At 51.5% G+C, this 24,949-nt stretch overlaps 2 protein-coding genes across 4 annotated transcripts in view; both read left to right on the plus strand.

Annotated features, from left to right (window-relative positions):
* The window catches only part of SYNPO (synaptopodin), a 36,152-nt gene extending 24,958 nt beyond the window's left edge, over positions 1-11,194 (plus strand). For 2 of the 3 annotated variants that reach the window (XM_090288422.1, XM_090288423.1), the window contains exons 2-3: positions 1,280-3,639; positions 8,759-11,194. In XM_090288422.1, coding sequence (XP_090144548.1) covers positions 1,280-3,639; positions 8,759-9,433 — 3,035 coding nt within the window. In that variant the 3' untranslated portion in view covers positions 9,434-11,194. Of the gene's footprint in view, positions 1-1,279; positions 3,640-8,758 lie in introns of those variants that run through there. The other variant, XR_016513324.1, reaches the window with a different exon arrangement.
* Positions 11,195-12,840: 1,646 nt separating this feature from the next.
* Positions 12,841-24,949, plus strand: MYOZ3 (myozenin 3). Its single transcript, XM_090288424.1, has 6 exons — positions 12,841-13,374; positions 14,959-15,020; positions 19,034-19,188; positions 20,291-20,426; positions 20,865-21,027; positions 24,176-24,949. Exons 2-6 carry the CDS (start codon positions 14,960-14,962, stop codon positions 24,342-24,344), a joined length of 684 nt encoding a protein of 227 aa, XP_090144550.1. The 5' UTR covers positions 12,841-13,374; position 14,959; the 3' UTR covers positions 24,345-24,949.

Raw genomic sequence — 24,949 nt, forward strand, 5'->3', positions numbered from 1 at the left:
TTGCTGCGTGCCTTTGGGTGAGCCGCTAACAAGTCTCTGGACCTCATTTTCTGCTTCTGTAGAACAGGGGAGAGTAATGTTTGTCTCCTACTGTTCTTGTGAGAATAAAATGAAGTAATGCAATGTTCTAGTATGGTTGCTACTGAAATTAGCCCAATTTGTTACTTTTATAATGTTAAAATATGAGTATTTAAATAAGAATGGGAAGAAACTATACAAGGACATAGAAGAAACTAATGACAGTTGTAACCTGATCTGTGCTGTGGGGCCCTCAGGGCTGGAGGGACATTTTTCACTGTTTTTTTTTTTTTTTTTTTTTGTCTTTGAACACTATACTTTTTTATGTTTTTAAATTTTTTTAGATCATGTGAATGTACTGCCTATTCTTAAAAGAGAGGTGGTAGTGTTCATGTTATCAAATGACTATACTATGAGTTAGAAGGTGTAAAGTGTACTAAAAAAGGGGCCTAGAAAATGTCCTGGGGGTTCATTCATGCATTCAGTCATGCTCATTGGTGCCCACTTTATGCCAGGCTCTGCTATAGGAGTCAGAGTTAGAGTGCTGAACAAGTCAAGCAAGGCCATTGCCCCCTTAGGGCTTATGTTCTAGGTGGGCACACAGATCATAAATAAGGAAATAGATAAATAAGATAATTCTGAATTGTGTTGAGTATTATGAAGGAAATAAAATAAATAGATGTGTTAGGAAAGGGGAGGGTTGATCACAGAGGAAGGCCCCTCCAGAGCAGTGACATTCAAGCAAATCCTGAATAGCAAGAGGGAACCAACCTGGAATGCCACCTGGGAAAGATCAGTCCAAGCAGAAGAAACAGCAAGTGCAAAGGCTCTGGTGCAGGAACAAACTTGGCATTTTTCAAAAGACAGGAAGAAAGCCAGCAGGGCAGAACCTGATGAGAGAGGAGAAGGCAGATGCGTCAGGGATGGAGTGGGGCCTGAACTACTAGGATGAGGTGTTCTTCCTGAGTTTGGTCATGTGCTGTGTCAGCAACCTGTAGGCTCCAAATGAGGGGCCAGTTGATCCCGAAACAGTGATCAGGGAAGGTTTTACACAGGTGGTGCCATTTGAATTGGGCCGTGATGGCTGGGTCAAGGATCTTCACGAAGAGAGGGGATTCTAGGAAACAGTTGAGTAAAGATCAAACACCGGAGGAAAAGATCATCTGTAGGAGGGTCACGGGTGACCGTCTGTCTGTCTGTCTGTATACCCCTGTGACTCTGCATTCCCATTTGCTAACCGGGCCTCTGTCCCTCCCTGCAGCGTTGGGCAGGAGCACTAGCCTCACCGAGAAGGATCTGAAAGAAGCCAAGGCACGGAGCCAGCAGATCGCAGCCCAGCTGACCACCCCTCCCAGCTCCAACTCCCGAGGCGTCCAGCTCTTCAACAGGCGCCGGCAGAGGGTGAACGAGTTCACCTTAGAGAGCCACGGCCGGAGGGAACAGAAGCCCAACCAGGAGTCCCTCGGAGTGCCCCCTGCCAGCCCCACACGCCATGCCCCAGGACTCAGCCTGAGTCCCACATCACGCCCCAAGCCAGGCCCTCCAAGGAATCCCAACGGCCAGAACCCTGACATAGGGATCCCTGGTCACAGCATGGAGGAGTGCTCAGAGGAAGCCAGCTTGTTGCATCACCTGGAGAAGGTGGCCAGTGAGGAGGAAGAGGTACCACTGGTGGTTTATTTGAAGGAGAACGCAGCCCTGCTGACGGCCAATGGGCTCCACCTGTCCCAGAACCGAGAAACCCAGAAGAGTCCACCAACACCGCCTCCAGCTGAGGTCCATAGCCCAGCTGTCGATGTCAACCAGAACCTGGCCTCACCCAATGCCACACTCAGCACGCCAGTTTCTAACAGCAACCATAGCCTGCAAGCCACAGATGTCAATCAGAACCCACCAGCCACTGTCACCCCTCAGAGCCTGCCACTTTCTAGCACCCAACAGAATTCTTCAGAAGCACAATTCCCACCAAACGGCGCAGTGGCAGATTCCAAGCCCAGCACCCTGTGTGCTGCTGGGCAGCCTCAGGACCTGGCTGCGGAGGTGAGAGCCAGCACACTCCTCATTGATAAGGTGTCAGCTCCATCGGCCACCAACACCTTCCCCAGAGAAGCCACTCCCATCTCCAGCTCTGGGCCCCCAGCCCCGGATTTCCCGTCCAGCTCCCTGCTCACTGATGTCCAGCCCAGTGCCCCAGCGGTGTCAGCAGCAGTGTCAGCAGAACAAGAGACGTCTGGGCAGGCAGCTGCCACCACACCCACCAAGTTGTACAGCGAGGTCCACCTCACGCTGGCCAAGCCCCACTCTGTGGTCAATAGGACGGCCAGACCCTTTGGGATTCAGACACCAGGGAGCACCAGCCAAATGGAGCAGAGCCCCATGGTGGAGAGACGACATCTCGCGGGGAAGGCCCCAGCTCCCCAGTCGTCCAGCATGGCTGACAGGAGCCCTCGGCCACAGAGACACATAATGGCTCACAGCCCCATGGTGGAGAGGAGGCCCATGGCACAGCGAAGCCCCGCCTTGGAGAGGCGCCCATTGGGGAACTTCATCCCGCCCCCCACTTATGCTGAGACCTTGTCCACGGCTCCCCCGGCTTCCCGGGTTAGGTCTCCCCCCTCTTACTCCGCCCTGTACCCCAGCTCCAACGCCCAGCCTTCCCATCTGAAGGGCCAGGCGGTTCCTGCCAGCAAGACAGGGATTTTGGAGGAGTCTATGGCCCGAAGGGGCAGCCGGAAATCCATGTTCACCTTTGTGGAGAAGCCTAAGGTGACTCCAAATCCAGACCTGCTGGATCTGGTGCAGACGGCTGATGAGAAGCGGAGGCAGAGGGACCATGGGGAGGCCGGCGGGGAGGAGGAGCCCTTTGCACTGGGGGCTGAGGCCTCCAACTTCCAGCAGGAGCCAGCACCCAGGGACAGGGACAGCCCCACCGGGGCCGAGAATGTGCTCCCCGAGTGGGCCTCATGCCTCAAGTCCCCTCGCATCCAGGCCAAGCCGAAGCCCAAACCCAACCAGAACCTGTCCGAGGCCTCCGGGAAAGGGGCTGAGCTCTATGCCCGCCGCCAGTCCCGCATGGAGAAGTATGTCATCGAGTCTTCAGGCCACGCGGAACTGGCCCGCTGCCCTTCCCCCACGATGTCCCTGCCTTCATCCTGGAAGTACTCTGGCAGTCTCCGGGTGGCATCCCGAAGCCCAGCTCGGACCCCACCTGCCTCCCTCTACCATGGCTACCTGCCTGAGAATGGGGTCCTGCGCCCAGAACCCACCAAGCAGCCGCAGCCGCCATACCAGCTGCGGCCCTCCCTCTTTGTCCTGTCTCCCATCAAGGAACCTACCAAGACCTCGCCAAGAGCCGCCTCGCCGGCCAAGCCAAGCTCCCTGGACCTGGTGCCCAGCCTGCCCAAGGCGACCCTCCCTCGGTCACCTGCCCTGCCTCGGCCCTCCCGCTCCTCACCAGGCCTCTACACAGCCGCTGGCCAGGACGGCCTCCAGCCCACTGCCGTGAGCCCTACCTACAGCAGTGATATCTCCCCCGTGTCTCCCTCCAGGGCCTGGTCCCCCCGAGCCAAGCAGGCGCCCAGGCCCTCCTTCTCCACCCGGAATGTCGGGATCGAGGCTCAGGTGTGGAAGCCTTCCTTCTGCTTCAAGTAACAGATGCTGTGGGGATCCCACTGCCTGTCAAGGCCCACTCTCTGGGGACAGGATGGAAAGCAGATGTGACAGGAAGTGGCCCAGGGCTGAGAGTCAGGAGCATGGGGACTCAGGGCTCAATGGCTGACGCTGCTATCAGCTAGCTTTGTGACGTTGGGCAAGTCACCTCCCCTGAGTTGCAGCTACCTGTTCCCTGCCACGAGGGTGGTTGGACCAGAGGGATATGCAGTCTGCTACTGGGTGGGAGGAGGGTCATGGAGAGAGAACTCCTGAGGCAGTCCCTACGGAGGCTGGGGGCTTTCTCTGGCCTTTGTGAGCTAATGGGATGCCAGCGTCTTGCTGGGGAACGGCCTAGAAGGGGGCCTAACAGGGGCTGCTGGAGCCAACAGAACCTTCCAGTGCCTGTGGAACAGCCAGCCAAGGGGCTGCCTCCTCTGCTGCCCCAGTGGGCCACCTCACGTGGCCCCAGCTCCTGGCACTTTTCTGCCTGTCACTGGATTCTCACCTCCACGGATCTGTCTCTTCCACCTCTGCCTTCTGGACGCCGCTTCCTCTCCACTGCTTCAGACGGCTTTGCCTTGGCCTCCACATTTTCTTCTGCTGGATGAAGACTCAGCTTGTCACCTCTGTCTGATGCTTTTCTTCTTGCCCTTCTACTCAGCTGCCTCCCTGCCTTCTCCAAACATCTGGCTCCACTTTAGGGACAGCTAAAGCAGTTCATCCCAACCTTGGCCTGGTTCCACCAGGCTTGCCCTCACTGTTCTGGGTTAGGGGAGGTCCCAAGGGGGCCCTGAGAGACAGAGAGCCCTGTAGAAGGATGTGCAAATGTGGGTGCATAGCAAGGAGATAGGCCCCTGACGATGTATCCATTGGCTGTTTTCTCTTCAACCTTAGCCAAGATCTGCCCAACCAAAAACAGCCATCTCCATGCAGTGGAAAGGAGAGAGGCGGCAAGAGGAGGGCTCTGGTCCCATCTCAGCCTCTCATTTGCTGTGTGACTTTGGCCAAGTCACTTTCTCTTTCTGGGCCTGTTTTCTCATTTACACAATGGGGGCCCTACCGGCTGTGACAATATGTGAGGATTGAGGGTAGGCTGGTGATTTTGGAGAAAGGTCTTGTAAGTGATGACAGTCCCCTGGGAAGAGAGAGGAAGGAAAGGGGCAGATGCCATAGGACAGATGGAGATTAGGTGTCTGCAAGGGTGTTCTGGGGAGGGTGTGGCTGGAGGAGCCAGGGGATCAGAAGCCTCAGCTGGAATGGCGCAGGTGCAGGATGGTCTGAGGACAGGGAGTGTGGCAAGGGCTGGGGCAGGAGCACAGCCACTCAGTGAGATGGGACAGAGGAAACCTTAAGGTTTTAAGGAAAAGGCCGGAAGGTAAGAGATTGACTCCATGTATATCTTTGGATCTCAGTTTCCCATTCATAGTCCAGTGAGGGTGTTGAGCCAGGTAGCTGAGAGCCTCACCACCTCTGACAGCTTTGATGTGTTGCAGCCCCCCCAAAACCAGGCCTTGTGGGGGTTGAGAGAATACAGACGCAAGAGGCAGAATTCAGATGGAAGCTTCCTAAGGCTAGGGCCTGAGCACCACCCACTTTCCCTTTCCCAGCCCTATTTCTGGGCTCCCCAGTGGGGAGAGGGGTGGTGGAGGCGGTGCCCATGCTGGGCTGAGCCTGCAGTTTTCCTGAGCTCTGGGCTTATCTCCATGGGAACAGGGGGTGCCTTCCCAGTGAGTTCATTCTGCCCAGAATGCAGGGGCATGTATGTGGGAGTCATGAGGGAGCTCAGCAACTTCATGCCAGTCCCCTCCTGGGACAAAGCGAAGTCCCTGCCCCTAGACCCCTGCTCTCTTCAACTCCCAAGGGCCAGTGTGGAAGAGCCCACCTTCCATTCTGCAGCGCCTGCGGCCAGGCTGGCCGAGCTCTTCCCCAACTTTGTTTTCTCTCCTGTTCTCAATACACTATGCCTCAAATCTGTCTTGCTTCTTTCTTTCTTCCGTGCTTGCTGGCTGGTGGTCAGGGCTGTCTTCCTCCTCCCTGATTCTGGCCTGGGAAGTGGGGCGGGATGACTCAGTTACTGTGTGAACACGTGGCATGTCTCCCATACTGCCTGCATCTGCTGTGTGTCTGGATCACCCATGGGTGCAGATGTGTGCTGGCTTGGAAGTGAGGTGCCCTCTCTCTTCTCTGGAAACCAGAGTCCCATAGAAAACACGTTCTTCTGTTTTCTCCTTCTTTCAGAGTTTGGCCAAAAAGGCCATAGAGCATGAGGAAAACCCACAGCCTCTTACGGTTCAGGTTTGTTGAGTTCTTTGAAAGTGGAATTTAAATGCCTTTAGCCAGAGCACACACTCTCGGGTTCCCTGAGGTCCCCTCCTCCACTCCCTGCTATCTACATCAGGCCATTTCCCACATTCATCACCGCCTGCCTCCAGAAAACACTGAGTTTCTGCCCCTGGTGGAGAGGAAACTACCATCAAAACTCAGAACTATATTCTAGTCCCAGATCTGTACCTGACTTCTTGTGTGGCCTTAGATGACCCCATCCCACCTGTGGGCCTGAGTTTCCCTTTCATGCAATGAAAGGACTACAGAAGGCAGTCTGGGAGCTAGTCTATCTGGTCTCTAACAGTTCTTGTCTTATTCTGCTCTCCTCATGCCTTCACCCCACACACATGCCCTGCTTTGGGGCTGGGGCTGGGTTACGTGAGTGCACTTTCTGAATTTTCACCCATGTGTATTTCAAAGGAGTTCTGGTGTATACTGGTGCATTGAGATCTTTGCCTGAAAATGAACAGCTCTGATTTCCCACAGCATTTTTGGACTGTGCACCCTCCCCTTGCTGTCAATGCTGCAACCCCCACCCCCATCCCAACACACACACAGAGTCAGTATGCAGCCATGGCAGTTCCGATGAGGTCAGGCTTGGCCCACCTCCAAATGATGAGGAGCGGCTCACCACTGCCCTCAACATTGCAATCCAGGCTTGAGAGGCCAATCCTGTTACTTTTCCCACCTGCTGTCCCTAGCCTTCCCCTCGTGGCCGCCAAAGGCAGAGACAACCAACCCTTAGAGATTTCAGTTAACACAGCTCCCCCTGCCTTGGCCTTCTCTTCTGGCTGAAGAGCCCAGGTTGCTCTGCCTCAATGCGTGTTGATGGGCTTTGATCATGAACTCTTGGCCCTGCTTCCCTCAGCTGGGCTAACCACAAGCTTCCTGGGATGTCGCACAGACAGAGCAACTCCTGGTGTCTCTGACTCATGTATACCCAACTCTGACCTTGGGAGGAAAAGGGGGGGATCCGATGCCAAGCTTTAACTTTCCTACACGATTGTGGTGGTGGGTCACTGCAGCATTACCATCCCATGAAAAGCTGCTCCTGTACAACATTTCTCTTCAGGTTAATGGGCTCAAATTCTAAGTCTGTACTCATCTAGTAGCTGCTACCTTGGAGAAAACATGCTTTGTCTATTGCTTCCTTTTGATTGGAGATCCTAGATTTTGATTGAATGAGAGGCTGAATGGCTTGGCTGTGGCTAATTACTGATTGGATTAGAGAATGGATGTTATGAATGGTTCTAGATTTTGATTGGGTAGGAAGCACTGAATGGACTGGCTAGTTCTGGACTCTGAGGGATGACTGGTGGTAAATTTGGATTGGACTGAAGGCTGAGTGGACTGGTTTCTTGCTGCAATCTGATTGGATGAACAGTTGGATGGTTTAGCAGATACATGCTAGGCATGGATCCCCACTCCCTGCACTTTCATACCAGTTCAAACTGTTTAAGTGTGATGTATCCTTCAAGCAGTAAATAGTCATTCACACACATTTCCTGGTGGGCAGAACATACAGGATAGTCATTTACACCTCTGAACTTCATCTTCATCATGGTAAAATGGGAGCGATAATGCCAGCTACCTCACCAGTCTGTTATGAGGATCTGATGAGAGGCCAAGTATGAAACTGAACCTTGCAGATTCGAAAGCCCCTAAGTAGGTAGGCAACAAATACAATAGTGTAGAGCAGAGCAGTGCTTTATTACCTCAAAGACGTCCACACTCCCCACCCCATGCCAGCAAGAAGTCCAGTGAGGGGAATGTGCTGCCTATGGAGGAATGACCCAACTTTCTTTTGTGTTTCCATCTGTCAGTGTGAACTTCCTCCCCATTCGGGCATCTAAAGAGAAATTAGGAGGCGACCATGGCAACATGGCAATGGGGTTGGAGCTGCAAGGGCCTTTGTCTAAGTCTAACCTTGATAATAATGATCAATACTTTTGTTTAAACATTTTTTAAATTTTATTTATTGATTGGAGAGAGAGGAAGGGAGAGACAGAGAGAAACATCAATTTGTTGTTCTCCTTATTTATGCATTTATTGTTGCTTCTTGTATGTGCCCTGGCTGGCTATCAAACCGCAACCTTGGCATATTGGATGACGCTCTAACCAACTGAACTACCCTGCCAGGGCTAAAATTTTTGAATAGATAATACATCCATGTGGTTGAAATACCTAAACTTACATAAAAAGTAATACATTACCAGCCTTATTCCCACTCCTGTGGCTGTATACCTTGCCCGGTTTACCCCATTTCCTAAGGAACCATTTTGGTTAGTTTCATGTGAATCCTTCTGGTATTTCTTTATGGTAACTGACATCTAGTGAGCACTTTCTTCCAGGGAATCTTCTAATACATGTAATAGTCTTTTACATTAGTTATCTCATTTACTTCTCACAACAGCCCTCTACGGTACGTGCTGATATTAGACCCCATTTTACAGAGGAGGAAAATGAAGTCCAGAGGTTTCCAGTTGCTTCTGCTGTTGAAGCAACTTGCCCAAGTTCATTCAGAAAGTACAGGGGTCTCACCAGTCACCTGCCTCCCTGTTAAGCGCAGGGGCAGGCAGCATGGGCTTTTTCAAGCATCTGAGCAGAGAGTGGGGGCACCTACGCTTTATTGCAGGCACTACCCGACTTTGGTTGCTAGCTTCCCTGACTACAGCGGACAAATCCAACTCGATCCCTTCCGAAATCCCGGTATGGAGGACCCCAGCACTAATGCTTGCCCCCACCGTCTCTGCTCTCTCCACAGGACCGCCGCGAAAGCCTGCCCACCTCTCCACCCCGGACGCCAGGCACGTCCCGGCCACCGAGCAGCCTGGACGGCTGGGTGAGCCCGCGGCCGTGGGAGCCCAGCCGCGCGAGCAGCATGAGCAGCCCCCCGCCGCTGCCGCCGCCGCCACCCATGTCTCCTTCGTGGAGCGAACGCTCGGTATCCCCGCAACGACCTGAGACCGAAGTGCGGCCTCCCAGCCGCCAGCTGCAGGCTCTCCTGGCGCGAAACATAATCAACGCGGCCCGGCGCAAGAGTGCCTCCCCGCGGCCAGCGGGCGGCGAGAGCCTGCGGCCCTTCTCGCCGCCCAGGGCGCCGCCGCCGCCGCCGCCGCCGCCGCTGCGCATGCGCTCGCCGCAGCTTGCCCGCCCCGGCCCGGGAGCCACCCCCGGGGCCACCTTCGCCCCGATCCCGCGGAGCCCGCTGCTGGCGGGGCCCTCGCCCTGCGCCAGCCCCCGCAGCCCGCTGCCGGCACCGTCCAGGCCCTTCCCCTATCGCCGCTCGCCCACGGACTCCGACGTGTCCCTCGACTCCGAGGACTCCGGGGCGAAGTCGCCCGGCATCCTCGGCTACAATATCTGTCCCCGCGGGTGGAACGGGAGCCTGAGGCTCAAGCGTGGCAGCCTCCCCACCGAGGCCTCCTGCACCACCTAAAGCTTCCCCCGCCCCAACCCGTCTCTCACCCCGAGAGGGCTGAGCTGGAAAGAAGAGTCATCCAGCGTGGGATAGTTCAGCACCATGTCCCCGAGGGGTCTGGCCTGTTTGGACAATCTTAGAAAAAAGGGGTCAGGGAGGAGAGCTCTGGGCTTGAGGGTGGGGGGCTGATAAGAGCCCTAACTCGATCATTCAGTCATTGTGTGAACCTGGGCAAGACCCTTCCTCTGTCTCATCCTCAACTTTCCCATCTGTTTAATGGGGCTTTGGCCAAAGCAATCTCCAAACCTCTAAGTGCCCCGTGCCATCAATCACACGCGCGCGTGCCTTGGAAAAAGGCAGCGTGTTGTGTACATGGACTTCTGGACTTGCTGCATCCCAGGGTTCCATATTCCTCCCTCCCTTTCTGGCTCTGCTCTTTCGAGTCTGGCAAATGAGAAGTGCGTTCAAAAGATCCTAGGCCTAAGTTCCCTGTCCAGGGCCTGGCTTGACCATCCGCCTCCCTGGCTCCAAGTCCTAGGCAGTAGCAGCTGTTTTCCATCCCTACCCAGACAAGCTCTATTTTTACCATGGTGACCTTTAGAGAGGTCTCCCAGGCTAGCTCAAGGTGCCCGGCTCCTCTGGAAAGAAAAGGCAGGAAGATTCCTCCTCCAAGATCCCTCTTTTGCTTTTCTCCACCCCAGCTCTGACTGCTCAGGGCATCTTATCTGCAACCAGAGAAGAGCGCTGTAAGGCAATGGTTTCTCACAGGCCCAGGACTTGGGCCTCCAGGAATGCTCTAGGTGCCTCCAACCCATCTACCCCTCTGGGCCCTTTCATGGTAGCCCTTTCAGAGTGATGTGGAGTTTTCTGCTAGCCTGTGGCTTTACCTCATGGCCCTGAGTTTGAGGTTGCCTGTATGAAGAGAGGGAGGCAAAGAGTTCCTTGTTATGGGAGGTATGCAAGCAGTGGCCAGGATGCATAAAGGAGATTCTAGTAGAAAATGGTTTGGCTCAGTTGACCTCTGAGCCCTCTTCCAGGGCTGAAATGCATTCCACGGTATTAGGAAGGGAGGGGGTCGTGGTTCAACAGTTTCCAGAGTTGGCTGGTGGCGCCCTCTAGAGGTTCAGAATATCTGCCTGAATGAGGATATTAAGTGCAGGGTTGCAGGTGGGGACGGTAATTGGAATTGGCTAAGGATCAAAGATGTGTAGGTGAAAGGATACCAGGATGTAGCTAAAGATGAAAGAGAGTGTGATTTGGGGTTATGGGTAGACTTACCCTAACCCAAAATTATCTGTTAGACCTGGAACCCTTAAGTGAGGCTAGGAGAAGCTGGGGGTCAGGATGTGGGTGGAGTGCTTTGGAATAAAGAAGGGATCCCAGAGGGTACCTAGGATCTAAGGATTGGGAACAAAGGCCCTGATGGTGGGAAGATGAGAGGGTGCTCTGGCTTGGTCAATGATGAGTGACCACATTTACCAAAGTCCTCACCTGCTTCAGGGTCCCTTGTAGTATGGAAGACAGGCTCAGGCCTGTTTCAAAGAAGAGACACTGTTAGGCCACTGGCTAATACAGTGGCATAGAATATCTACTTCTACCTGCATATCCACAAAGAACCAGCAGGAGGCAGCCTTAGAAAGCTGCAGTTCTGTTTGGCTCTTTCCTCGTTCACTGCCTTCTCCCCCAGTCCTCTCCTCCAGCCTATTCGAGATTGTCTGTGTCCTGTCTCTTGCCTCCTATAGAATTGAGCTGTGGCCCTAAATAAATGCTTCCTGCATCCTTCTGCCTCCTGGATCAATTTCTGCTGTGTCTAAAGCTCTTCCCTTCTCCCAACCATGGGACTCTGGGTGGATAAGAATGTTTAACACACATGGGATGGGACTTGGAAAGTAGTAACCATGAGGAGAGAAAGGGAACAATGGGAAAACTCCAGGCGATAGAAGAAGTCACTGAGTTGAAGTCCTGGTCCTATTGTCTACTAGTTGGGTGATGCTGGGTAAGCCCACTCCTTCTCTAGGCCTCAGCTTCCCTATCTGTGCAATGAGTGAGCTGGGCTAGCTGATATGTCAGGTTGGTATTGCCCAGGCCCTGACCACAAGGCACTGTCACAGGAGTGTGCAGGGCCAAGCTAGGGCCCAGTCCTCTGGGGCTGCTTCCTCATGGCCAGTCAGGGCTCCAGGCAGGAGGAGGAGATCATTTCCAAGTTTAGGCAATCCTAGTGGGCTCAGGACTCAGACCATCGGAGTGTTCCTCTCCTGATGGGGGCATCCTTTGCCCCGAGAAGGGGATTGTGACCTCACTCCCAGGTAAGGCCAAGCCTGCCCTGGGAACATTCCTCATCTTCCTGTCCAGAAGCTCAGGCCCTGCAGAGGCTGAGCAGAGGAACCGGAGTGGCAGGAAGCCAGGCTCAGGCGGTCCACAGCAGAGTCCAGGCTTCTTCCTAAGAAGATGTCAGAAATATGCCCTTGGACAGTGCCCCATCACACAGCTACAGATGCTCCCTGCCCTGGACCTAGGGCATCCCTGCTGGTCCCACCTTTCCATGGGAGTGGTTGGAACACCTCTCAATCTTTCATCTTTAGCTGGAACCTCTCCTGAACACAGCGCCCCCTGCCTCCTGATGATCTTAGTTCCCAGAAAACTCAAATGAAGTTCATCTCAAACTGAATTCAGTATCTCCCCCACCCCCACCCCCAAATCCGCTCCTCTCATGTTACCTTCCTTAGTCACCTAAGTCAGACACAGGACTGACCTTTCCTCACCTCCTGCATTCAGTCTCTCACCAGGACCTGGGGATTCCCCAAATACCCACCAAGTCCCTCTCCTTCTCCAGATCCCCTCTGACACTGCCCCATCCAGCCACCCCCATCCCTCCCCTGACCACAGTGAAAACCTGCCTCCAGCCTTTGCTCTCCCCCGCATTTTCCACATGGCAGCCAGAGGCATCTTTGGAAAAATGCCAGTCTGACCACTCCATTTCACCATTTTAACTCTTCAACGGCTCTTTATAAAGCACACTTGCCTTTTGAATTTTTGAAAAGCTTGCTATGATCTGACCCCTGCCCACCTGTCTGGCCTCATCTCTCAGCACTGCCCGCACCCCCCCACCCCCGCCTTCACCAGTTCTGATTCAACTTGCCAACCCCCTACCATCCTTATATGTGATGCGGCCTCTGCCTGCAATTTCTGTGCCCTCTCTCTGCCCAGGGAACTCCCACTCAGCCTTCAAGGTCCAGTTCAAATGTCTCCTCCTCTGGGAAGCCTTCCCCATCCCCAGGCCAAGCTGGATGCTCCTGAGCATTTCCCATGATGCATCTCAGAGGCTTATTTACAGGGCCTGGCTGAACACCTTTAGCATAGAGTCCTGCTTTATTTATTTTCAGTCCATAGAGGCTCAGAGAATATAAGAAGGTGAAGGAAGGAGGGAAAGAAGAAGGAAGAAGTGAAGGCAGGAAAGGAAGAATAAATCAGTCAAACAAAGATATTGAAGGGCAATTCATCCACCCATCCATCCATCCATCCAACCAACAAGTATCTATGGTGATCCTATCAGGCCCTGTTCTAGGCACTAAGGATACAATTAGCAAGCCCAAGTGACTGGGGACTGACTCTCAGCATTTCCAGGTGACTTTGGCATGTGCATACAAACATGTGTGTGGACATGTGCATACAAACCCTTCTGTCAGCAAAGGCCTGCTGCTGAGGCACCTGTCCTCCCTGGGGCCTGGTGCTTTTAGCATCTGTCCCTGGATCCTGTTGCAGCCCGAAATAAGGCTGTGAGCCACAATAAGGCAGGAACGATTCTCGCCAGCTGAGGCCAGAGCTGACTGCAGGGCACACTCTGCTCACTGGCCGCCTGACCGCTGTACGAACACTGACCATTCAACGTTCAGCTTCCCGACAGAGGTGTTAATCTTGAGGGTCTTACACTCTCTGCCCACTGTGGTCCCATCTCTCAGGTACCAGAATCCTAGGGGAACTTGAGGAGCTGTGGGGAGTGGGCGGAGGACGAGCCAAGTCGCAGAGCTCCTTTCTGTCCAAGCAGAGGAAAGGCCCTGCAGAGGGTCTGGGGCGTGTGAGCAGTCATGGAGACCTGAATCCTGAGTTGGGGAGGGAGGGATTCTAAGCCCTAGGTTACTCTAGGTTAAATGGGGTAGGGGTGGCTAGGATTCAAGGTGGGAATAGATCATGGCTCTGCTTAGGGCTCCAAGATCTTTAGGTAGTAGAGGGAAGCAGGGTTGCCCTCTGGAAAATGAGGGGCCCTTCCAAGCATCTGTGAATTTCTGTGTGTGTGTGTGGGGGGGGGGGTTATCAAGAAACAGATCTTCGGACCCCAGAGTCCTCGGTGGTCACAGTTGGAACATTCTCAATCATCTCATGACCTTCATCACAAACTCATGCAGATAGGCTCACATTTGCAGCCAGTTTTAGGGGGCTTGTGGATGTCCTTGAAGCCCATCCATGGGTCCCCATGATCTAGTCCAATCCCTCTATGTTACCGTGGGGGGAACTGAGTCACAGAGCTGGAAAGTCACTTGCTCTTGATTGCAGAGGGAGTCAGGGTCACTGGTTAAATGGTAGGTCACCCAGCTCAGAGCCCACTGACCTAAGCTGGGAATGGGAGTGGGGGTACAGATGGAGGCAGATTGTTTTTCTAAAGGCAAAAATATGAAAAAAAAAAAAAAAACCTGGAAGCAAAGCAGAGGGGCACAGGGGTACGTACTCTGTCAGGGGGTTCATAGGCTTTGTCTTCTCTTTTGGGGGCAAGCTAGGGGACCTGGACTTGGGGACTTCAGAGGCTTAGGGGGACTGTGGACTTCGTTTTTATTTGTAAATTTCCTGGAAAGTACCATGAGATACAAATAGGGAGATGGAGGAGGAGAAAGAGAGGGGTAAGAAAGAAGAGAGCACCATGGGATACTAGACTTATTGGGGTGATCGCTTCATAAGTTATATTAATGTCTAATCACTACATAATATTGTATGTCAACTATAATTTAAAAATAAAAAATATCATTAAAATAAAAGAGAGCATCATGAAAGTTAGCTCCAAGTAGAAGAAGGGGGTGATGGTCTTCTCAGCTTCCTTGGAGCAGCCTGTGCCCTCAAGCCTTAGGGCCAAGTACTAGGGACAGCAGGGGAGGGCCAACCTGGCAGACCCCAGTGTCACCCCAGCCCACCCACCTATATACTCCTTTTCCCCTTGATGTAAACGTCCACCTCTTTCAGCTGCTTATCAGAGCTCATTGAGTCAGCAGAAGAAAACAGTTGGAGACCCCCACCTTTCCCACCCATGTCCCAGAGACCATTAACCCCTGAAAAGAGAGTGCTTCACTAGTGCATGGAAGATTCAGCATCTTCCCCTTACTCCCTGGACCCCAGCCTTCTCTTCAGTACAGAGAGGCCCCAAAGGCCCTTCCAGCTCAGACAGCCCTTGCCTAAGACTTTGGGGTGGGCTGGAGTTGGATGGGCCAGGGACTTGGGGGAAGTCTGGGAGGGCAATGGAGATGACCTAGCCCACTTGTGGATCATCTCATCTATAGGATGATCCCCACGGAGCAGAAGGAGTCAGTGACGGCTGCCATGGGGGACCAAGCTGGACCAGGTAAGGTGGACTCAGCCTTTGGCATTCCTCAGACCCCAATCTTCCTGGGTCCCAGATTGCAGCCACTCAGGCCTGCTGGCCCCAGGCCTACAAAAACAGTTGTGAGTTCCAGGTCAGCCCTGAGGGAGTGCCTGGGAAATCTGCTGCCTGGACCCTAGAGCAGTCCTTATCTCGGTCTGACATGGAGTTCTGCAGGCTCTTATCCCAGACCCAGCCTTAACTATAGCCCCATGCTCTCCACATGCTTGTCCTTGCTTATTGAACCTGTATGTCTCACAGAGCCCCTGTGGCAAAAGACAGGGGGTGGGGGAGAATGGGGCAGGGTAGCAAGAGCAGGCTACCCAATTGGACTCAAACCACTTCACTTAAAAGCCAACTCATCCAATGAATAAATCATCTAAAATACATGTTTATCAACTTTATAAGACCTCTTCCAGAGCTCTTGGCATAATTTTGGAGTCTGCTTATTCGGCCTACTTTGAAGCATTTCAAGTATTTTAAAAACAAATTCAACTAAGTCAGGCCTCTCAAACTTTCATGTGAATCATAGTGGCGTGGCATTGGTTAAAATGCTGATCCCCAGCGTCTGCCGCAGGGGTTCTGATTCAGTGGCCCGGGGGAAAGAGCCAGCACCCAGGTAATTCTGACACAGGGGGGACAGTAAGCTGAGCTTTGGGGACAGCGAGGGAGGGCCAGCCTAAGAGCACTGCTAGGACTGGCCTCCTAAGAAGTACTTAAGCATGTTGTATGACTTTATATGGGAGTCATCCTCTCAACCTGTTTTGTATGTTCTTGCCTCCTTTTGTTGAAGTCAAGTTTCTTTTTTTCCTGTTTTTTTTTTTTTTTTAAGATTTTATTTATTTTTAGAGAGAGGGAAAGGGAAGCAGAAAGAGAGGGAGAGAAACTTCAATGTGTGGTTGCTTCTCATGTACCCCCAACTAGGGACCTGGTGTGCAACCCAGGCACGTGCCTTGATTGAGAATCGAACTGGTGACCTTTTGGTTTGCAGGCCTGCACTCAATCTACTGAGCCACACCAGCCAGGGCTCTTTTTTTTCTTTATTCCATGATTTCCTGTGCTGAAATACACAAACTTTGTGAAGTGTTGATGCTCTAACTAGAAGAATCAGGTCATACAGTTCATCTTCTTGTGTCTAAGTAATTAATTAGACCCCCCAATGTTGACACACATCATTTATGCCAGACTGGAAATATGTAAATTGTTGACTCTTGCTAGGGTAATAATTAAAGATAGTTTTGAAACTAAAGAAAAGGAGAAAGAGAAAAACTCATCATTTTGCTACCAAAGGACACCCACAGTAGAATAATAATAATAAAAACACCATTACTGTTATGTATTTATATATAGTCTTCTATATTTTTAAGTGTGCGATACATTTTCTTGTTAAAGAAAACAAACAGTGCAAATCCAGCCCTCCTCTTCCTTTCTATGTCCCATAAATCATCACTGCTAACACCAGGCATATCTCCTTGCAGACTTTTCAATGCGTGTATGAGCATATATTTATTTTTTGAAACATATAACTGGGGCCTTAGAATGCAAATTCTTCAGAAACTTACTTTCCTCACTTTTGAGCTACAATGGGTTTCTTTCTGCCCTCAACATGTAGAAGGTGCTCTGATTTTGCTGAAAGAAAGAAAACACCTTCACCTCCTTTTTTGAAAGGCCATGTAGGAGTCCGGTGAATGGAATGAGTCACGGCCCCTGAATGGCCTCAGGGCTGCCCGCTGACCAGTCCAGCTCTCTGACCCACTCTCCCTCTCACACTGCTTTTGCACTTCGGCAGCCTCTTTCCTCAAGCCTCCAGTGTCTCCTCCACCATCTTCATTCTCAGCTAATGACCTTGCTTCTCATTTCACTGAGGAGAGTGACCAAAAGAGAGTGCGTGCACACCGCCCCCTCCACGTCTGTCCCCTTGCTTGCCTCTGTGTTCACATCCTCTGCTGTCCTTCCTGACGCAGTAGATGAACTCTCCTTACCCCCGTCTGGAGCCAGCCCTTCTAGCTGGGCACCAGATGCCCTTCCCCTCCCTTTCTCCGGCTCAAGGACACCTCTCTCTCTATTGCACTCTTAAGTTTTCCCATCAGTTAACAAACATGCTGTTGTTCCTCCCTCTTTAATAACAAACAAACAAACAGATAACCCTCTGGATTCCACACCTGCCTTCAGCCATGGCCACTTAGAGCCCAGCTCCTCAAAGCAGTTGTCTCTACTTGCTTCCCCTCCTCTCTCTCTCTCTTTTTAAATATCTTTATCAAACACACATAAAAGGACAGAGTGCAAATCCCCATGACCCTGCTTTTATTCCTGGAACCCAATGCAAGTCCAAAATCGCAAGTCATTTCGTGCTCCGAATACTTCCGAATGCATCAAAAATCATAAAAAGGACATTTCCTTACATGCCACAAAGATATTAGCGCTGGGAACAAAATTAGCAATATCGATTGAATACTATCTAATAACCAGCCCCGTAGTCAACTCTCTCCAGTTTTTTACTTTGTTATAATGAGGATCCAAGCAAAGGCCATTGTTTTTATTTGGTTGCTATGTCTCTTAAATCTCCTTTAATCTAAAACAACCCTCACTTATTCTTCCCATGTCATTCACTCCTTTGAAGAAGCCAGGCCAGTTGCCCTGTAGAAGGTTCCACATCCTAGATTTGGCTCATTGCTTCCCCGTGGTGTGGCCAAGCTGTTCCTCCATCCATTTTCTCTTGATCCCTTTCCAATAAGCCTTTTACACCCAAATACTCCCCAGCAACTGCTTCTGTGAAGATCACCAATAGTAACCGCACGTTCCTAAATATCACGATCAATTTAGCCCTCGTCTTACTTGACACATCAGCAGCTTTGACTCCGCTGATCACCTCATCTCCCCTGAGGTGCTTTCATCTTTTGGTTTCCGGGACACCACCCTCTAGATTTCCTTCTGCCTCACTGGGTGCTCTTTCTCGACCTCCAGGTCTGGTTTCTCATTTCCTCAGTCCAAATGTTGGAGGCCCCAGGATCTAAACCGGCTGTAGTCCTAACTATAAGAAAAGAAACAAATATGATGTTCTTCACTGAAAACAATTTAATAAATACCGTTGATAAGCTCACGAGACCCCAATCTCTGTCTCAGGTCAGTCTTCTCCCATGAACACAAGACTCCACTTGGATGTATACTCAATTTTGAAGAAAATTAGGGGACTTTAAATACTGAGTAGGCATCATAGAAAACAAAAATCTGTTCACTTGGAAAGGTGGAGATCTTTTATTGATTAAAGAAATTACAAAGCATGTAGGCTGTGATTTCAATTTGGTTAAAAACTCATATATGAATATATAGTCTTTGAAAAAGATATCAAAGGATATATAATACTAAGATGTTAATAGTGGCAACCTCTGAGTGGTATAAAATTGTATTTTTCTGTCTCTTATATCTGTATTTTCTGACTTTCTTCAGTGCACATATATAATGCTTTATAATAACAAAAGACTATTTTAAGGTTAAAAGAATATATGTAAAGCTGAATGCCTGCCTCTCTCCTCACCTTCTCCAGACCTTCCCCATCTTGGGGAGCGGCCACTCCATCCTTCCAGTGGCTCAGGCCAGAAAGCCTGCATCATCCTCCACTCCTTTCTCTCATCCCCTTACCCATGGCTTACCCTTAAAAGATACCTAGAACCTGACCATTTCACACCACCGCCACCACTGTGGGCAGAGAGCTGCACAGGAAATCCATGGAATAAAGAAACACCAGTGGCCAGAGAACACATGAAACGATGCTCAATTTCACCAGGTGCCAAACACATGCAGATCACACTCCGAGGTGTCGTTTCTGCCCACCGGTGGGCAGAGTCCAATGAATGATGATGCCCAGTGTTGCCAGTGTGGGGAGAAGCTGGGATTCTCATACATAGGGGACAGTGCTATGAGGAGGTCCCTTCAGAGGAGGCTCGGAGCAACTTGAGTGTTAGGTAGTAGGAACTCCCTCTGGCCTCTCCCCACAGTCCCTTTGCTGGACCTGGGCAAGAAGCTGAGCATACCCCAGGACTTAATGATGGAGGAGCTATCACTGCGGAACAACCGAGGATCCCTCCTCTTCCAGAAGAGGCAGCGCCGCGTGCAGAAATTCACCTTTGAGTTGGCGGCCAGCCAGCGGCCGGTAAGACTCCATTGCACTCACAGGGAAACTGAGGCCCAGAGAAAGTCAGTGGTTTGCCTAAAGCCAAACAGCGAGCCAAGTGAAGACCTCTGGCCCCTGGGGAGTTCCTCAAGCTCCAGCTAGGTAAGGCTGTGATGCTCCCATCCAACTGAGCTCCCGCCTTGCTGTGTGTTCCCAGGAAACTGTTACCTCTCTCTGGATACAAAACATGAAGTGGAGTGGGCAGGGGGAGCTGCAGAAGAAAGGGGCCCTGGATCCTGCAAATAGCGTTGAAGAATAGTAATGTGATCTGGGCTGAATTTGCAGCAAGCAAGATCTTGATCAGACTTGATCTAAGAGGGAAATCACTGAATTCCTTTTTCCCTTCTTGCCACTGGAAGAAGGAAAAGGCTGCGCACCAGTCGGCTGGGAGAGAGAGGAGGCAGTGGATGGCTTATCCTCAGGCTTCAAAAAGGCAGCAGGCAGGTTCAGGAACTTCTAATGCACTCAGGGGCTTTTCATCCCTGCTCCACCTGATTTCTGGAGGAGACAGGAGCCACTGAGAGGGAGTTCTATAGCAGAATAATAAAGACGACAAAACATCTACCTTTGCTATATGCCTTATAAGACACTGCTAGCTAATCACTTTACATGTTATCAGCTCCTACTGCTCAAAAAGTGATTATCATCATCATCATCATCATCATCTCCATTTTACAGAGAAGGAAACTGAGGGTCAGAGAGGTTATCTGCCCAGAGTTAATATTATAAAAAAAATTCACATATATAGAGTATCATTCTGTCCCTGGCACTGGGTTTAGGGCTCTGCACTATTAACTCATACCCCGCCCCTAAACCTGAGATGTGGGTGGTAGGATCATGTGCCCCGCTTTTTGCGGTGGACTGTGATCCCCAGCCCCTTGCTGGGCTGAGCCTCCCTGCGGTTTATTTGCTCCCCCTGCCCCACAAATGGTGGCTGGAAGTGCCAAAGGGAAGGTGACAGGAACGGAGGAGCAGGGGAAGGTGAGCCAAGAAGGAGACCCCCAGCAGGGGAACCTGGGCATGGGGACTGGCGACTCCAAGGCCACTATTCGCAGCCTCTGAGCGCCCACCCTGTGCGCAGGTTGCCAACGGTCCGGAGGAGCAGAACTACCGCTCAGAGCTCCACATCTTCCCGACCTCGCCTGGGGACCCCGAGGACACCCAGGCCTCAGCTTCCCGGGTGGAGCGCGCCCCCAGCCCCAGCGCCCTGGCACCAGGTGAGTGGCCTCCAGGGTTCCGGACCAGAATCGATGAGGGGAGGAGGGACCGGAACGTGGGAGTGCTCCACGGTGGGGGCAGGAAAACAGCCCAGAGAGCGGCTAGTTCACCCTCTTCCCTTCCTAAACACACATCGGCCCACGGACCTAACACAAGACCAGAGAGGAGCAGCAAAGCGCCCCACGTGGCACAGCGAGCTCGAGTCCCAGCCAAAACTGGAATCTGTGACCCGACTCGCAATTCTCCTGCTCCTCTCCTTGTTTCCAGGAATGGGGAAGGGGGATCTGGCCTTTGCTGGATCAACTTTTGGCGCCACATACCCCGACTCCCTTTCCCAGCTTCAATCTTCCCTCCCCCAAACACACCCGGGGGGTGGACCAAGGGAGTGGGGTCCGAGAAAGAAAAGAAGCCACCCACGCGCCCTGCTCCACCTCTAGGTTATGCTGAGCCACTCAAGAGCATCCCGCCAGAGAAGTTCAACCACACAGTCATCCCCAAGGGCTACCACTGCCCCTGGCAGGAGTTTGTCAGCTACCGGGACTACCAGAGCGAAGGCCGAAGTCACACCCTCAGCCCTGCGGATTATCGCAATTTCAACAAGTAAGGCAGGGTGCACAGTTTCCAGAGACAGCAGGAGGGAGCGCAGGTGCCAGCCACAGCCATGGCAGTAACTGCCCTTCCTGAGCACTTGCCACAGGCCAGGTGGTAACATTTACTGAGCTCTTGCTAGAACTTACTAGAGTTATTGCCTCAGTACATAGTAGGTACTCAGTAAATGTGCAGGTAATGTGCCACACATCCTGGTGTGTGGCACACAATAGGGTGGGGCAGGTGCTACAGTTTATTCTGCCTATGAAGAGACACACTCAGGCATATCAGCAACCTGCCCAAAGTTCCAAAGCAAGGAAGCAGGGCAGGGCTGGGGTCCAAGTCTGGACTGTCTGACTCCAGAGCCTGGTTTCTGGTCCTCCATCACTGCTGTGTGTCTCCTGTTTCATGCACACTGAGGGACACATCCCTCCCCTGATGGGAGCTCCAGATCTCACCATTCCTAGATAGCTCGGCCTTTTCCTCATTGTCATCAATGATCTGGAAAGTGGCACTGAGGCTGTACCAAAGCGGGGAGTGAGGGCCACAGAAGAGTGGTTTGTACCGTTTAGAGCATGGGGCCTCAATGCGGGCTTAAATTCAGACTCCTCACCTGGCTGTGTGACCTTGGGGATGTGACTTAACCTCTCTGAGCCTCCATTTCCTCATCTGTAAAATGAGACTATTTACAGTACCTACTTCATCAGATTGTTGTGAGGAGGGCATGAGAAGCCATAGGCAAAGTTTCTGGCAAGTAATACGCTCTCAATAAACAATAGCTACTATTATTATGTACAGGTCAAAGTGACAGTTGAAAAAGCTAATGGGGAATAAAGGGATATATTTAACGTTCTACCCTCATGGCCCCAAAACAAATCATAGGAGTCAAGACAGAAGCTTGGCACTGGAGGACAGCCTTGGGCTGTGGGATGGATTTCAATTGCAATTGGCTTCCTCCGTCTGATGCTATTTCTGAAAAATGCTCCTCACTGCAGTAAGCGTAAAAGTGGAGGGTCCTTGGAGAGGAGGCCATGGTCCAGCTCTCCCATCACCTGCTCAGACCACATGTGCAGACTGTGTCTGTCTGACAAAAACTGGTGGGTGGCACCAGGGTCTGGCTGGACCTGGGGACCAGACCCTCTGAGGAAGGGCTGGCAGATCTGAGACTGCTGGGGCAGGAGGTGACTATACTCAGAGCCAGGTAGGACCCTGACGGAAAGAATGATACCCAAGAGGCACTGTGGGAGCCATGAGCCACTGGTGGCTGTTCTGGGGCTCCCTGCCAGCCAGGGCTGTGCTCTCTCACCTCCAGAGGCCTTCAGATGCTGCCGGCCCAGCTATTTAAAACGCTCAGCAGACATTCAGTCCTGACAGCCAGCTTCCAGGCTGGCCAGCTCAGGTTGCAGCCCCATCTGTCTGATACCTCATATGACAGACTGAGGCACATTCTCACCAGCAGAAGGGGGGTCTTAGGGAGCCCTGAACCCAGACCCTTCAGGGGCAGAAGGCCCAACTGAGGAAGAGAAGGAGGAACAGCAGTGTTGGTGGCCAAGCTGTGCTCAGGAGCTAGGGTTCTGGGCTTCCAGTCAAGGGCCCAACTGTGAGGCTTAAAAACTTCCCGGCCTGTCCCCATGGGGCCTGGCTGTTGCTGCCACAGCTGGGGTGGTCCAGGCAGAAACCTTGTCCTGGCTGGAACCCAGGTTCTGGTCCAAGGTTTGCTTTTCTACCCCAGGGACAAGCATTCTCCTCTTCCTGTTGGTCCCAAGCTGTGGGGAAAACACATGAGCAATGCTTTTTATTTCTCTTAAAATTAAAAAATAATTTTAAAGTCACATACTCACATTCTCTTAAAACAAACACACGAACTATGCAACTACGAATAAAAGTGGGGTTCCTTTGTTCCCAGTCCTCAATCCCAGTTCCCTTCCCAAAGGTAACACTGTTGTCAGATTGGCATGTAGGTTTCAAGACCATTTTCTACAGGCAGCTGCATACCTTTAGGGCAGTGATTTTCAACCATTTTCATCTCATGACACACATAAATTAATTTCTAAAATTCTGCAGCATACCAAAAAATATATATTTTTTGCTGATCTGATAAAAAAAAAAAAGGTATAGTTTTGAATCATTAACACCGGACAGCTGTTGTTGTGTTGGCTGCTGTCATTTTTTTATTTGACAATCTAAGGGAACGTCAGTGCCTCTGACTAAATAGTCAGGTATTGCATGTTTGTAAAACTTCTCGAGCACACCACGGCACACCCGTTGAAAATCACTGCTATAGTGGGTATCACATTGTTTTGTGTGTGTGTGTGTGTGTTTTAATATTTTGCATCTCTTTTTGTAATTTGCTTGCTTTTTTCACTTAACATTATATGTTTTAAATCTATCCTATTTGATATATATATATATAGATCTTTCCATTCCTTTTAAACTGCTGTATAATATTCCCTCGTGTGACTGTACTACATTTACCATGTTCATTCCTCTGCCAATGGACAAGGAATGGGTTGTTTCTGACTTGTCGCTAATCCCTGCTCATGTCTGCTTCCTTGTGTATACGTGCACATGCCTCCCAAAGCCACTTGCTTACAGGTGGAGTTTCTGGTTGACAGAATCTGCATATTTTCAGGTTGAAAAGATCCCCCTAAATCGTCCTCCTGGGGAGCCCAGCCAGTGTGCCCTCCCAACAGCAGCATATGAGTGAAACTGCCCCGTTGTCAAATTAGTTCTTTTTGCCAGCCTAATAGGTTAGCAACACAGTTCTGCTGTAATCTGCACTTCCCTGATTCTCAACTCTTTCTAATACTCCCTTTTCACTCCAGTTTGTGGCATATCGTTCTAAGGGGAGATGACAAGACAAGAGAAAAAACCTATTCCAACTCTACTGCCTTCTGGAGGTTACTTATGGGAGACCGAGAGTGTTGCTTAGGACAAGCCAATTCTAACTCTGAAAATGTCACTCCTATTTCTAAGTAATAAGCCATCCAAATAAAGGCAGGGTTGGAGAAACCTGTTATGGTACAAGTTTGCTAGACAGAAGGGGAAACTGAGGCTTGGAGAGAGGCAGGGAGGGGCCGCACCCGGTTACCCCCATGTCAGCGTGCTGCCATCCCTTTGCTCTCCCAGCCCACCCCTCCTGCTGCTCTTCTTCCCCCAGGACCCCCATGCCCTTTGGAGGACCCCTGGCAGGGGACACCATGTCCAGGGCAGGCACGCCCTTCCTCCCGGAGCTCACAAGTGGCTTGGAACTCCTCCGCCTCAGACCCAGCTTCAACAGGGTGGCCCAGGGCTGGGTCCGTCACCTTCCGGAGTCCGAGGATCTGTAGCCCCAGCCTGAACCTTCAACACCCTGGTCTCAGAGTTTGGAGAACACCAGGAACCAAGATTTGTGGACAGCACTTCACAGTTTATGAAGGGCCTTCGCACCCAAAGCCTATTGCAAATGGCCTCGTAGGTCACAATGCTCAGTAGTCCTCAAATGTGCGGTTTAGAAAGTTGTTCCTTTTACTGAGATGCAGCTGGTCTTTATTCATGTTCTACTATGTGCTAGACACCGTGACAGCCCCAGGCAGAGGGGCGCAGACCCTGCCCTAGGAAAAGGCAGTAGGAAAGATGAATCTGTAAAGCAGTAAATTATCTTACTTTCCCCTAGAGCATGCTGACTGACACCCGAGGAACACTGTGTAGTGAGGCAGAGGAGGGGTCTCTAACCCTGAGTGTGAGCTTCCTAGCTGATTTAAGCAGGACCTCAGAGCAGGAGGAAGAGTCCATCAGGGCAAAAGGGTGTGATGTGGGGATGGGGGTTTCCTGGACAGTGAACCATTATGAGCTGCAGTGGAGCAGACTTGTCAGAGGCGCAGGATGTCCTGGGGAAGGGAGAGGGCTCGGTGAGAGGAGTCGGTGAGTCCTTAGAAGACCAGGTTGGGGGGGG

This window comes from Furipterus horrens, unplaced genomic scaffold (genome assembly GCF_987537825.1).
Source record: "Furipterus horrens unplaced genomic scaffold, mFurHor1.1.pri manual_scaffold_10, whole genome shotgun sequence".
Taxonomy (NCBI): Eukaryota; Metazoa; Chordata; class Mammalia; order Chiroptera; family Furipteridae; genus Furipterus; species Furipterus horrens.

What these genes read in the sequence shown, in the direction of transcription:
- MYOZ3 (XM_090288424.1), top strand. Translation starts at nt 14,960, where the DNA reads ATGATCCCCACGGAGCAGAAGGAGTCAGTGACGGCTGCCATGGGGGAC. An exon ending in GGGGGACCAAGCTGGACCAG is followed by an intron (nt 15,021 to 19,033) that starts GTAAGGTGGACT and finishes CTCTCCCCACAG; the next exon opens with TCCCTTTGCTGGACCTGGGC. An exon ending in CCCCAGCGCCCTGGCACCAG is followed by an intron (nt 20,427 to 20,864) that starts GTGAGTGGCCTC and finishes CTCCACCTCTAG; the next exon opens with GTTATGCTGAGCCACTCAAG.